This window comes from Musa acuminata, chromosome BXJ2-5, assembly GCF_036884655.1.
Source record: "Musa acuminata AAA Group cultivar baxijiao chromosome BXJ2-5, Cavendish_Baxijiao_AAA, whole genome shotgun sequence".
NCBI lineage: Eukaryota > Viridiplantae > Streptophyta > Magnoliopsida > Zingiberales > Musaceae > Musa > Musa acuminata.
The window spans coordinates 42,260,627-42,276,117 of record NC_088342.1 but is presented as its reverse complement, the minus strand read 5'-3'; the positions used below and the strand labels follow the sequence as shown (position 1 = coordinate 42,276,117).

Genomic DNA, 15,491 nt, shown 5'->3' with positions numbered 1-15,491 from the left:
CTCAAATAAAGATTTTTATTTGATGGAAGAAGTCTATTAAAAGATACAGTAAGGAAAAAAAATGCAAACAAGTGATTCTTGATGACCTAATCAAAGAACTAAATAGTATTAAAAGGAACTGCAAACCTTAAAATAAAGAAAATAGTTACTTGAACTCAAGGAGGGACCTGAAAGGATTTTTGAACAAGACCTAGATGAAGACATTAATAAGCCCTTAGAAGAAGCCTTTGAGTTTATAAACACTATAGAAAAATATTATAATTAAAAATGACACAACAATGTTCTATATAAGCTAAAAGATGGGTTTCCGTTTAGACATAAAACCCTCAAAGTCTCGAAGCTGATGTAGATTGCATAAGAGGAGGACTCATTCTCTTAAATACCTCGAAAAATCTATCCTCAAGATTCATGCTGCGAATGGTGCTATTCTTAAAGTCAACTATAAACTCCTTAAGGTTCATGTTTGCTTTCAAGGACCTGACTTCTTGCTGACTTGTCTGCATTCTAGAATCACCTTTCTTCTCAACCCTAAGACCCTTTGCTCAGAAGGCATGTTTACCATAATTAATGATAAAGGAGTCATAAGATTTTGTACCAAACCTGTGCATCAGCCAAAGAAGCTATATCATACAAAGAAAAAAATTATAAACAATTTAACAGCTAAGATAGGAAATACAAGGATATAAAAGACTCTTGATGATTCTATATTCCAAAATAGGATACAACAACTAAAAGAAAATTTTGAACAAGATATTTGCGGTGACCATCCTTTGGTGTTTCGGCACCGAAAAATGCAAGATGTTTCCTACCATATATATCTAATTTTGAAGAGCACCAGAAACTTAATATTTACTAAGGCCAGACCAGTACAGATGAATAAGTGATAACTAGAAATCTGCAAACATAAAATGTCTAACCTTTTAGACAAAGGACTTATCAGGAAATGTCCTCTCTAGAGTTGTGCTGCATTTTATGTAGAAAACACAGCCGAAAAAGAACTAGGGGTTCCTAGACTAATCATCAACTACAAGCCCTTAAATAAGGTTTTACAATGGATTAGACATCCTATTCCACATAAACAAGACCTTATTAGAAGAATCCAAGGATAATGAGGCCTTTCAGATTAAAAAATGCTCCTTCAGAATTTCAAAAAATCATGAAAGAAATCTTTCTTCCATATACTACCTTAATCATAGTTAATACTGATGATATTTTGATCCTCTCAAAAAATTTTGACCAGCATTGGAAAGTGGAAACTTCTTAATATTTTTTATAAAATCATCACAAAAATGATTTGGTGATATCCTTACAAATAAATATTTAATTTGTACTTTAGTAGGATATAAAATAAAGCTTAATCATAAATTCTGTTAGTAGAGTGATTCATTTTGTTGAAAGATTCACCAATGAGATGAAAGACAAAAGACAACTACATTGATTTCTTAGATGCATGAACTATATTTCTAATTTTTATCAAGATCTTGCTAAAGATAGAAAGATTCTCTCGGGCAGGCTAAAGAAGACTCCACAAGCTTGGAGCAATAGACATACTGAAGCAAAGAATCAAAGTTCAAGGTAAAAAGATTACCTTGCTTGTGAATCATAGACCCAAATGTATCTAAAGTAGTCAAAACAGATGAATCAGAAATAATAATATATAGGGGAATCCTTAAGGAGATCCTGAGCAACAAGTAAAATTTACTTTGGGAACATTATATGAAACACATAAAAGTTATTATACTATTATTCTATTAAAAAAGAGATACTTGTCATTGTCAAAGTGATCAGCAAATTTTAAGATAAATTTTTAAATGAATAGTTTCTTTTAAGAATATATTGCAAGGCCTCTAAAGATGTTTTACAAAACAATGTTGAAATCTTAGTATCTAATTCCCACTTCTCAACTCTTTTTCTTTTTGTTCTTTATTATTAATATTGGATAACTCTAATTGAATGATATCAGATCTGTCCCCTTAGATTTCATTTCGTTCATTTTGAAAAAATTATTTGGACACAAAACTTGCTTATGTTATTAATTTAACTTTTTTTTTATAATTGTTTTAATGCTTCATTTATACCCAAGTTCGCATTTTCTTCCCTCGATGATGGCTCAAATGACAGCATGACTGCCTTTCAACCAAAAATCTCAATGACTTGAAGGCAAGGAATTACATGTATGACCACCACTAATCTACCAAATATCATTACGGTTCTAGAGAATCTTATTTCCATATTTTAATGTCTTGCAAGAAGCTATCAAACTTGGAATGTGTGCAGAACTATGGACTTTCAAGTGGCAAACCATATTTAGAAAAATTCTATATGGTGTTCATTGCTAAAGCTTTTGACTGACCTGGTACCTAATGATCTTACATTTGTGAAGTTGTTTTGGACCTAAGGAATAAAATTTTTGTAGAATGATATTTTAGTTTGTTTGTAATGAAACCTCTTATGAATAATTGGTTTTTGCTTTTGTTTTTTGTATATATTATCAAACCAATATGCGTTCTCGACATCAACTTCTGTTACTAGAAATATTTGATTGTCCTATGCACTAACCACTGTTTTCAAAATTTTTCTTGTAGTTCTAGTGTTGTGCTTTTCCTGACTATGCTGCTTAAAATATTTTTATCTTTTTGGCTCTTTTGACAGATTTGGATATAGAGAAATTATTTGAAGATGCCTCAACAAGATGGTTTCGCCCCAATGAAGTCCATGCAATATTGTCGAACTACACTCTTTTTAAAATACAACCCCAACCTATTGATAATCCAACAAGTATACCAATGACTCTTAACCTTGTATCAAAAATTGCTTTATACATTTTGAAATGTGTTTTTCCTACTTGTTCTAACTTCTTTGAAGAATATTTGACTAATAAATTACAGGAATACCAATACTGTAACAACATTTTGACTGTTCTGTTCTCTATTTCCTAAATTGGAGTCAACTTAAGTATTTGTAGGGTCAGCAACTATGGAGTAATCACGTCTGAAAATTTTGGAGGGTAAAGATTTTAAGGAGACAATGTTCATTTTGGTCCTCTATTATCTGTCAACAGTTGCATTCATCCGCTTCTCATCACTGCAACATTTGTTGTTCAACACTATGCAACACAAAGAGTAAAGGGTTTAGGGAGAGGCAAGGATGTAAAGTAGCCCTTAGCCTTGCAACAGAATAACGATACGATGACAGAGAAGAGATGCTATGATAGTTGAGATTAACTTAAATCTATGATTATTTCATTTGCGTGGTTGCAAATTTCCAAAAAGAAAAATGAAAGAAATTTCTTTACCAGTTTCTGTAGGATCCAGTACTTTCACCTATGTGGTGAGTAGAGAAGCATTTGGAGGCCAAAAGTGCCATCACTATTTTTAAAGCTCTGAGCAAATATGTTTGGGTCTTTTTGCATTACACATATTTGATAGTTATTCATTACAATAATATTTTTATTATATAATTCATATATTTATCATATCATTAGAAATATCATAATTATTTTTCCAATGAACTATCTTTCAATGTTCGTAGTTATTATCTTTTATGCAATTTTTATTTTAGTATTTATATTTGGAATATTAGATATCTAATGGAATAGAGAAGTAAAAAAAATCTTTTGGCATTACTTTTTCTCTTTTCAAGTTTTTGTTTTTATAATTTCTGTGTTTCTTATAATTCTTATTGTCAAGTCAGTTTCTCGGTGGATCCAATATCATGAATCCAATCTAACTCAATCATATTTCCCGTGTGATGTCAGTCCCAGTTTTACAAATCTTTGTTTACTCGATGAAAGAGTGTAAACCATAAGGGCATGTGTGTATGTGAACTAGTGACATGAGAAATAAGGGTTGTGTGTACTGTAGGTAGTAGTGTTCAAAACTTAAAAACCATGTACTGTAGGTAGAAATTTCAGGGGCAAGAAGTTACTCAAAAGTTTGTAGGGTTCAAAACTTAAAAATATAGCCCATTACCCTTTCTTAGAAAAGCTACCACTGGTAGTCTATAGACCAGAGGCTACCATCATTCTAGCAAGCCTGAGTGTAAGGGTTCGATTGGCATGGTACAAGTAGTGGAATCTGAACCAATGCCAAAAGTGTCTGCATCACGGATATGGGGCCTTTCAAATGGCCCCAAATAAGTAAAATATCTGGTGATTTCTTGATAGTTAACATCTTAATATTTCTAATATCCTTACTAGGAAATTTTGGGTTTTCTCTCTTATGAGTTATATTCAATTTTCATAGCTGACATCATTTGCTGAATAAAATAGTTACATTTAGGTCTCTTAACTTCTTGATTGTCTTGAAATGTTATTTTTGTTTATCATGCAATTTTTTTTGGCTTGGGCTCAGCTATGATATTGACATCATTACTGCAGTGTCTTTCTATGTTCTTTAAGGAAGTAAGCTTATGAAATCTATTACTTGTTAGCCACTATCAACTTTAGATGCTGATATCAGTACCTTTTATTTTCATCTATCTTAGGTGGCAGGGTATTGTTATTTGACCGTAAAATGCTGAGAAACTTCCGTAAAGATGGCCACAATTGGAAGAAGAAAAAGGATGGAAAGACAGTTCAAGAAGCTCATGAAAAACTGAAAGTTAGACTACATTTGATGCAAGGCTTTGATAATATTGTTTTCATGTACTTTGCTTGTGTTTGAGCATCCAACCTTTCCATTGATTTTTGATTTGTGATTGATTTCAAGATGTCTCGTAATTTGATTTTGATGACGCCATTTTTAAATAATAATGGAAATTTCAAGTAGTCAATTAAACTATAGGACAGCATGGTTCTAAAATCTTGGAAAAGTACATGTATCATCTATTCTACATGTAAATTAAAGTTTCTAATATATGCTAAATACTCTTCAGTTTCCAAAATTTATAGCACTGTTTTATTACAAGCCTAATATAAATAGAAAAAGAAAGTTATAATTGTCGAAAGAGATGTAAACATGCAATAGTATTTATATTTAGTGCAGTCTTTCATTTTATTGCTAGATATTTGTGATGATTTATGGGCCTTCCAATTATCGGTCATTGGTCGAACCGGTAAATGCCGATCAATACATAACTATTTGATTGGTACCTAAATCCTTGAATAGCATAAAAGAACGTATCTAGTGCTCGAGGCTCCCACCAATGCAAGGTCTGGAGATGGTTAATGTACGCAGCTTTACCTTTAAATATTTAAAGAACTTGTTTCCGTGACTCGAACCCTAGTCTCCTAAGTCACTAAGGAGCAATCTTACTATTGTACTAAGACCCACCCTTACCTAAGTCCTTGAATGTACTTGCTAATTAATAACGGACCTTTTTTTTTAAAGAAAAACCTATTTGTGGATTGTCACAGTGTTGTTCCATATTGCTGCCTGTTATGTTCATTGGTAATGTTGTTTTGGCCTTCCTCATAATTTTTCATGATTATGTGGTGCCTTGTTCCCTTGAGAATCTCACTTTAAGATACTCTGGTGGTTCCTTTCTTTACCCTGCTGTTTCTATGTGACTAACTGTAGATTATGTAGCTTCTTTATTTTGTTTTATTCTCTTACATTTTCATCTTCATCTGTATAACTTGCTTTTATCATCATTCTTATGCACAATCTGAATATCAATACCTGACCCATGCAAAATCTCCACTCACTTGTGTATTGATCTATGTTACAGATCGGTAATGAAGATAGAATCCATGTTTATTATGCACGCAGCGAATATGATCCTAACTTCTACCGTAGGTGCTACTGGCTACTAGATAAGTATGTTCTGTTTATGTCCATCTTTCTAAATTTTGCTTTTGGTCAATAGGTATACCTTTCTCTGCAGCATGTTTTTCTTCTAGCCATTTTGGTGCTTGAATCTACTAGGACAAGGTGAACATATGTCCGCTGTCTGCACAAAGAGTCTTTTATTTGCTATAGGTGTTGCATGAGTATTTTCGTTCAAGTTCTTTTTGTCATTCATAATATTTTTTCTTTTTGTCATTCATAATATTTTCTCAAGTTTAAAACAGGTTTAGAAGGAATTTCTGAGTTCATGAGATGAGGCCAAGGCCGATTCTTATGTCCCACAAATCTAGATATTCTGAATTGCTACCAGACCCCTGAAGCATGAAAATTATGGCCTTTGTTATTGCTCTTATAGTTCTTATCCTGTAAAACCTGTATGAGGTTCCATTTCATGTTCGTTGTGTTAAAATTTGTGGTTCTGTTTCATGTACATACATGGTGACTGGAAAAGTTTTGATTTAGAATCCAAGATTGTAATATGTAAGGTGTCGTTAATATGGAATCTTTCGATTAAATGATTTATTAAGTAGTTTGGGCAGGTCATTCCAGTTCTGCAGTTGTTTTAGACAGTGTGAGTGCATGACATGGGAAACCTGAAAAATACAATATGACCAGCATAACAGCATATTGCGATAGTGAGCAGCATAACAGCATATCAAGTTGATCTTTTGTTGATCTAAGGCTTCTTATGAACTCAAATTCCAATTTCATAATTTTTATAACTTCATTACATAAAATATATTTTTAAATTTTAATTGCTATTTTTGTACTTGTGCCTGGATATCCATTTTGTCTTCTTGTTGATATAAATTAGAGAGGAGAGTAAGAGACTAGTAGAGTAGTGAAGATGCATGTTTTTCATTCAAATCTAAAGTGTTTGATCTATTGACAAGCTCCACTATTTATAGGTGCTAGTCATAGGTGGCCAGCAAGCCAATCACGTGAGTGATAACACATGTGATTTGACACATAATCTTTTTGTTTATTATATTTTGGCATTTATTACTTTATATTGACTATTGCATATATACATGTATATATTGTGATGTCCTTGGATCTGTGCAATGAGAATCGGATCGTGATGAGATCACGATAATGAGATCGATTCGTCTTTAAACACATATCCTAAATAATCCCGGTCATAGGTTACTCGAGAGTGACATCGAGATAATCGGACAGATGGTGTGCTGTAAACCCGTCCATATGATCGATGCAGCTGGTCTCATAGTTGCTCGTGTGGGGACACTAGGGATACAGTATATGTGCTTATTGGAAAATGAGTTTACTGATTGATCCGCTTATGGAATGCTGGATGATTGATGATACCTTATTGTCAGACAGCGATTTCGTAGTCCTAGTGGTGTATCTAGTCCTTAGACTTGAGACACCAAGGGTGTCCTGTATGAGTGCTCCATTCTTTGATACTGGACTTATAGGTTTGGATGTCTCAAATCTTGTACAACCTATCATTTGGAGTGGTAGTCAACCTTACGAGGGCTATTGAGTATCGATAGAGAGGATCATCCACTCTCGGTGTCATGATAGGAATATCCCATGTGTTCTTGCTCAGACAAATCCCTTGCCAGGGTCATTCAGATTGAGAGAGAAAGAGTTCTCCGGGAGAATCCGATTAGAGTGAGATTCGAGTAGAAACCGTATGGGTCTGACAGCACCATGTCCGGTATACTGTCTCTAAGATATTAGATGGATGAGGGACTATAGGTACAAGGTAACTGAAGACAGATAGGTCTAATGGATTGGATTCCCCTATATCGTGTGGGGACTGCGGCGTTGTGGCCTAGTACATCCGCAGTCGATGAGTCGAGTGAATTATTATGAAGATAATAATTCACTAAGCCAGAAGGAGTTCTGACAGGTATGACTCACGGCCAGCTCAATATTGGACCTAGAGGGTCACACACATATGGTAGGCACTGTGATGAGTAGAGGTACGTATATGAGATATCCGTCGGAGCCCCTATCTTGTTGAATATCCAATAAGCCCCTGAATTATTGATCCTATGGATGAGATCCAATAAGAGCATATGAGAGATTATTGGATAGAGATCCACTAATCTAAGAGACTTGGGTAGTTGGATGCAGATCCAATACCCAATAGGGGAGGATCCATTAGGGTTTGTCAGGGGACCTCTATAAATAGGAGGGATTTAGTGGTTCCAGAGGCTAGAGCCTTTGCTTGCCTCTCCTATTCTCCTCCCCCTCTCCACCTCAGAGCAGGCCTGGAGTTTTGAGAAGCGTCGTCGCAGCCTTGCTGTGTGAATCACCGCTAGAGAGGAGGGCACTTGACCTCCTTCACCCTCTCCTAGTGATTTGTGGGGATTCAGAGATATACAATCTCCCTAGGTAACACAATCTATTCTATACGCAGTTTTAAATTTTGTAAATTTTTGCGCATCAATCTTCGCACGATGACGAACATCTCTTTAGGAATAGGGGATTTTGTTTTCTGTTCTTCCGCTCCGCATGTGATGTCGCCCCCAAAGATTTCTCAACAATAGGGGTTTAGGAGCTTTAATACAATTTCTAAGGTACCGAAACAATAAAGAGTGCATTTAATACAAAAGTGGAGTCTAAGGTTAGCACCTAAAAAGACTTTAATTTTTCATACAACTCTTAGAGTTTCTAGGCCAATTAATTGATGACTTTTTGTTGATTTCTTTAGGTAGAATAAACTTTTTTGAAATATTTTATAAAGCTAGATGGTTCTTTATCATTCTCCTATAGTGGAAAAGAATTCGATCTGGGAGAGTGATTTGCAAGGTTTTGGTCTAATCGGTCTAGTGCAAAGTCATAAAGTTCTTCTAAAGTAATCCAAGTGGTATCAAAAGTTGGACGATCACATCACTTAACAAGAAAGTGTTAAGTTATGCTAATAGTAGATGTAACAAGGCGGTCATCAAGAATGGCTAGTACGCTATCCCTGTGTTGTGAAAGAATCAATACTTCGGGAGGATTGTCGCATATGGTAACTGTAGGGAAATCTAGGGGCGACATCACATGCGCAGCAGAAGAACAGAAAACAAAAACTCCAAATTTCCCAAAGAGTGGGTTCGTTATCCTGCGAAGATTGGCGAGCAAAACCCGTGAAACATAAATCCACATGAGAGATAATTGTGTTTTATCTAAGGAGACCGTATATCCTTAAATTCCTACAAATCTGTAGGAGAGGATGAAGGAAGTCAAGCACTCTCCTCTCTAGCGGTGATTAACACAGTAGGGTTACAATGATTAGCAATCTCCAAGCCTGCTATTTGAGGAGGAGAAGGGGAGAGGAGAATAGGAGGTGACAACCAAAAGAGTCTCTAGCTTATGAGCTTTTGGTTCCCTCCTATTTATAGAGGTCCCCTATCAACTTAACCCTAATGGATCTTGCCTTATTGGGTACTGGATCTCCTTTCAACTACCCAAGCCTCTTTTATTAATGGATCTCTATCCAATAATCTCTCATTGTCTCTTATTGGATCTCATCCATAGGATTAATAATTCGGGAGCTTATTGGATATCAAATAAGATAGGGGTTCTGGCGGATATCTTATATTCGAACCTCTACTCGTCGTAATGCCTATCATATGTGTGTGACCCTCTAGGACCAATATCGAGTTGGCCATGAGTCATACCTGTCAGAACTCCTTCTAACTCAGTGAATTATTATCTCCATAATAATTCACTTGACTCATTGACTGCGAACGTACTAGACTACTACGCCGCAGTCCCCAGATGATCTGAGTCGATTTTATTGCTGCGACGCTTGTATTTATCAACAATTGATTCTTGCATAGCATGTATATATTCTTCCTATTCCTTGGCCTTCTTTTTAATTGCATTATCACTTGCTTGATGTCGCTTCTGTTGAAATAATTGATGAACCTCTGTTGGAACCTTTTTGTATTTTGGAACATCGGAATAGTTGCCGGCCAAATGTTGCGTCAGTCGAGTGATTTTTTCGCTCCAGTTGATGTAGTCACAATGAATGCACTGCCAATGATGACGATTCTCGTCCAAACGACGATATGATCCCAAGCATCATCATGTTCTTGTTTCTTTGGTGCCATGTATTTACAAAAAATTATCAAATTAACAAGCAGCAATTAGCCTTAATTTTCATCGAATTTGAAATAATAAGCTGCAATTAAATGTAATGAACCCTATTTTGCTATTATAAACGTGCCAATCATCCTAATAGATTTTAAATGCATAGAGTTGACCCAATATAGGTCAAAATATGATAAATCATCATTAAATCCACTAATCACATCATTACAAAACTTAATTACTCTTTAATTAGCCCTATTTTACCACTTTAAATATGTCAAACATCCTAATAGGCATTACATATATAGAATTGATCTAATATTGATCAAATTACGATGCAATCATCTTTAAATTCACTAATCACAGCATTAGAAAACCTAAGTACCCCCTAATTAGTCATCTTTTACGACTATAAACATGTCAAAGTGCCTAATAGGCATTAAATACATAGAATTAACGTAATATTGGTTAAATCACAAAGAAATTATAATTACATTCACTAATCACAGCATCAACTTATTTAATTACTCCCTAATTAGTCCTCTTTCACCACTATAAACATGTCAAACACCATAATACGGATAAAATACATTGAATTGACTTAATATGGGTCAAATTTCTATGAAATCAACATTAAAACCACTAATCACAGCACTAAAAACCTTAATTGAAACTTAATTAAACCTCTTCTACCACGTAAACATGCATATCACTCTAATATGCATTAAATACAAAGATTTCATCAAATATGTGTCTAATTTTGATTAAATCAGCATTAAAAGCCTTAATTACTCCCTAATTAATCCTATTTTACCATCATAACATGTCAAACAACATAATAGACATTAACCACATAGAATCTAGAAAGAGAATACATACCTTTTGATTAGAGTGATCCTTCTCTAACTTAAGTGTTTAATTATCCCAAATGAGCCTCCCGAATTTGATCCAATCCATAAATCACAACTTTACTTGAGTTTAAGAGAGTGAAAATGCGAGAATGAGAGAGATGCGAGTGAGAATGAGTTTTGAGAGAGTTGAAGAGTTTGAGAGAGTGAATGGTGTTCAAAGAGGGGAGAAGAAAGGGTTTAAAAACCCTTTGAATTCAACGGTTAAATTGACCGTTGGAAATAGGTAATTCTCAGCCCTTTTATCAGTATCAGTTGAAATCCGACCATTATCGACCTGTACCCCTTTGATCAGTATCGGTCAAAATTCGATCGTTACCTACTAGTACAGGTTGATAATACTTGAGTTTTGATTGTGTTGCCTGGTACAGGCCTTGTATCGCCTGATATGGGGTACCTAATACATAACCACTTGGTATAGAGCGGTCCACATGCCAATCACCTATTGGACCGATACGTACCACCTATACCATACTATGTCGAGCGATATAGTGAACCTTGGAACATTATGGGTTTTTGAAAATCATGTACTTGAGTTGGCATTTGATTGATTAAATACGATGTAATTAGGACTTAGGATAGGCTCTCCCCAAAGATATTTACGAACTCCTGTAGTAAACATAATGGCTCGAGCTCTAATTGATTGTAATTTTTCCTTTCAGAAATTTCTTTTTGTTGCAGTGTATCTACGCAAGATGTTTGATTGATAATGCCCTTTTCCATTAGAAATTTATTAAGAATGGGTTTGAAGTACTCTTCTCCATTATCAGTTCTAAGGATTTGTATTTTGGCATTTAATTGGGTGTTGACCATGTTATAAAAGTTTTGAAACACATTTGTAGTCTCAAAATTTTCTTTTAACAAACATACCCAACAAACTCTAGTATGATCATCAATGAAGGTAATAAACTACCTAGTTCTAGTAATGTTTTCGACTTTTGAAGGCCTCTAAATGTTACTGTGGATTAAATAAAAAGGTCGAGACTATTTGTATGGCTGTGAAAGGAACATGACATGATGTTTGGCAAGTTGGCAAATTTCACACTGAAATTTAGTGTTATTATTAAAAATAAAAGGAAACAACTTGTTCGAGTACATGAAACTAGGATGACCTAATTTATAGTGCCATAACATTATTTCTTTTTTATTAGAAAAGAAAGAGAAAATGCCTGCTTGAGCTTGTCGATCCAAGGAAGCATCACCTTTTAAGTAATAGAGTTGATCAACCTCTCTAGCACTCCCAATCATCCTCGCCGAGCATATATCCTGAAACTCACAATGAGATGGAAAGAATTTAGCCACACAATTTGAATCTTTGGTGAGTTTACTTATGGATGCGAACTTATGAGATAGGTTAGCAACATCTAGAACAATTCTCATAAGTAGATTCTTTGAGAGAACAACAAAATCTTTTCCTGCAATTAGGGACAAAGATCCATCAGCAATACAAACTTTAAGGTTACCAGGACATGACATGGAGTATAGGAGAACATGTGAGAAAGGCTGGTCATATGATCACTAACACCTGAATCAACTGTCCAAAGTGCTTGGTTAGAGGAAATGTGGAGGGCAGTAGGAGTATTACCTTGCTTTACAAGAGAACATGTAGGAGATGGATTTGTGGTGGCCTAAGATTGGCTAAAAACTCCATACAGATGTTCTAGTTGTTCCTTATTGAAAAAAGGGTGTCTGGAAGCCTACTTAATTTCCTCCAACTTGAATCTCTGTGGTTGTCTGCATTGCTACAGTGTACTGGTGCACTGTACTGCTATTATAACAGTGTACTGCAACAGTAACTGTACTGTTGCAGTGCTACAGTGCACTGTACTACTACAGTGATACAGTGCACTGCTACAGTCGGACCGGTAGCGAGCGGTCCGCGTACCGTTAGCCTATCGGACCGGTACGTACCGCCCATACCGGGCGGTACGATTCGGTATGGCAGACCTTGGGTCTAACTCAACCAATATACCTCGTAGATTATTGTAGTAATTTGTGACGCTTGATGTACCTTGCTTTGCCTTTTGAAATTTTCTTTTGATTTGGAAAATCATGGAAATGAAACCTACTTTGGAGTAGGTTTTATTGACAGCACTCCAAATATCTCTAGCCATAGGAAGAAGGTACGTCTTGCTGATTTCTGGTTGGATGGAGTGAAGCAGCCACAATATCACCGTTGCATTCTCGATCTCCCAAGTTTCGTATGAAGCATCTTTCGAGGCTGGCGCATTTGCAGCCCATTCATATTTTTGAACTTCCCTTGACTCATTAAAGAAATCTTCATGGATTGAGATCACTCCATAAAATTTCTCCCATTTAGTTTAACGGTAGAGATCTGGAGGGTATGACTCTCAAATTGAAGGGAAGATTGAGTGTGAACAGCTTTAGGAAGATAGGAAACAAACTTAGGAGTTTTAGATATGGCTAGAAACAAAGAGAGTTGCTAGAGAGGACTTTTGGCAATGAAGGCTGAGTGAAAGAAATAAATATGCCATATGCAACAATCGACAGAGAGAAAAATCAAAACCTAACCTTGCTTTGATATCATGAACAGGACAACAGAAGGAGAGAATTTCACTTTTCTATATCGTTGCTTGTATACATGATGAAGTTCATATAATCAAACAAGAGCCAAAGAAAAAAGGAAAGAACTACCTAAATAGATCTAGGTGCTAATCTAGGAAATACACAGCTAGCAAATATAAACAAATGAGGTAATATAATTAGGAACGAATCAATAATTATATCCTAGTCTATCATACCAAATAAGGTAGTATGTCGAGAATCAAATCACAGCAGATCTTGACAGATCTCAACAAATCAAATCACAACAGATTTTGACAGATCTCAACAGATTAGTGTGGCAAACAACGACAGTGGGGAGAGGCGGCGTTCGAATGGCAGCAGAGGTCCATGATTCAACACCCACCTAGTCGTACGAAGAAGAGGGTTCATGAATTGAATATATAACTTTAAGTTTCTTTACTTTCTTTAATGGGTCAGACTAGACTGTCTGAAATGGGGTGATCCATGTATCGATTCACACCAGGACTGGTACCGGTACGTAATGCCTATTTCATATTGGTCTGAGTGAGACGACATTCCATGGTTTAAAATTTTGAGTAGATGTACCAACACATGGCACGCCGACAGTCGGTCAGGGTTGATAAGGGTGGAGGAGAAACAAATGGGAAGAGGAGAAGGCGGAGAATCAAGCAACGGCAATGGGCTGTGGTGAATGCGATGGTGTTTATATCAGTTTGGGTGACAGTGAGAGAGAGGAGTTCAAAATAAATAAAACAAGCCAAACCCTAAGTGGGTTTACTGTCCGGTTTTAGAGGGTTACCATATGGAACCCTAGAACTGGACCTGGACTGCCCAAAAATAGACTGGCAAGCATTCGCCCGTTGTGTTTTTTGGTCCAAGCAGATTATTAAACCATCCTTTTCATGTTGGGTATAAAGATTTACATTTACTTTCATTGGAACAAACTAATTTAACTTTATATATTAGTTTTTTTTTTCTTGCATCATAGATTAATTTAAGCCTTAAGTGTATTACAAGGAGTTCTTATGTATTAAGTCAATTTTTTATACTTGGAGCATTTTGTTATTTATATTATAGTACTTTAAATTTCTTCATGTTTTATGAAATTCATAATTATGATATGTGAATGCTTTAATTTGCAACTTTCCCTTTGGAATTATATCCAATAGACTACCTAAAACCAATATAGAGAATCATTTTTGGTTTAAAGTTCAAACTGTTATGTTTTAGAACAGTGCCAACTGACACAGTGTTGGATGTTTTGCTTATTCAGGAATTTGGAGCGCATTGTTCTTGTACATTATCGTCAAACATCAGAGGTTTTACCCTTTGAACCCTGTAGAAGCTCTGTATTAATTTTCATGTATATCATATTGACATATGATAAAAAATTGACTTATGCATGTATTGCTCAATGCATAAATGCCAATTCAGGTGGTTGAGAAATAGGCAATTACTCATGGTTGAGGTGCCTATCTTGTGGCTCTTTTCATGCCTTCTTTGAGAGGCATAAAAATTTGGTTTGTCCATTCTTCCTGTGCATGGGAAGTAATGTGATCTTTCATCGCATGCTCTTGGACATTAAATACTGTGTAAAACCGGAATGAGGCTGTTTACTAATTATGTTTAAGCTAGATGGTATGAATATTTAAACAGGGACACCTTTTCCTGATTATTTTTTCAGCTAGATTGCAAGAATATTTAACCAGGGACTGAAATTTCAGAAGCACCTTATGTGATGGCTGGCAGCTGACCTTTTCATGTTGTTCTCACTTCTCATGTCAACTGAACATAGTGCCTATGTATCACAAAACACAAAAGAAAATAAAATCTGAAATAGGGTAAGATCTGTCGTAAACAAGGAAAACATTTTTCTTTGGTCACAATTGAATTGCAAGCTCCATCTTGGTCTTCTCTCCTATCTCCTCTTTGATGAGGTGAAATTGTACGGGAAACAACCATATAACATAAGCAATCACCCACTGATTCTCCATTACAAAACATTAAGACTGATGGATTTTATTAATGGACTAGTCTGGTTCAGTCCTTTCTAATTTAAAGGACTAGTCTGGTCCTTTTTAAGTTAATGAATACTTGGTCTGGGCCTCAAACATCCAATACATCCCTAAAGTCCTTCAAGTTTGGGTGCCAATAAAATGGTGTGCATAGCATGCCACCCATTTCAGTAAAAAGG

At 35.5% G+C, this 15,491-nt stretch overlaps 1 protein-coding gene across 3 annotated transcripts in view; it reads left to right on the top strand.

Moving 5' to 3' along the window:
- Nucleotides 1-15,491, top strand: part of LOC103985612 (calmodulin-binding transcription activator CBT) — a 51,919-nt gene that overhangs the window by 5,504 nt on the left and 30,924 nt on the right. For 2 of the 3 annotated variants that reach the window (XM_009403362.3, XM_009403361.3), the window contains exons 2-5: nucleotides 2,653-2,778; nucleotides 4,486-4,601; nucleotides 5,671-5,759; nucleotides 14,571-14,616. In XM_009403362.3, coding sequence (XP_009401637.1) covers nucleotides 2,653-2,778; nucleotides 4,486-4,601; nucleotides 5,671-5,759; nucleotides 14,571-14,616 — 377 coding nt within the window. Of the gene's footprint in view, nucleotides 1-1,465; nucleotides 1,576-2,652; nucleotides 2,779-4,485; nucleotides 4,602-5,670; nucleotides 5,760-14,570; nucleotides 14,617-15,491 lie in introns of those variants that run through there. The other variant, XM_065109583.1, reaches the window with a different exon arrangement.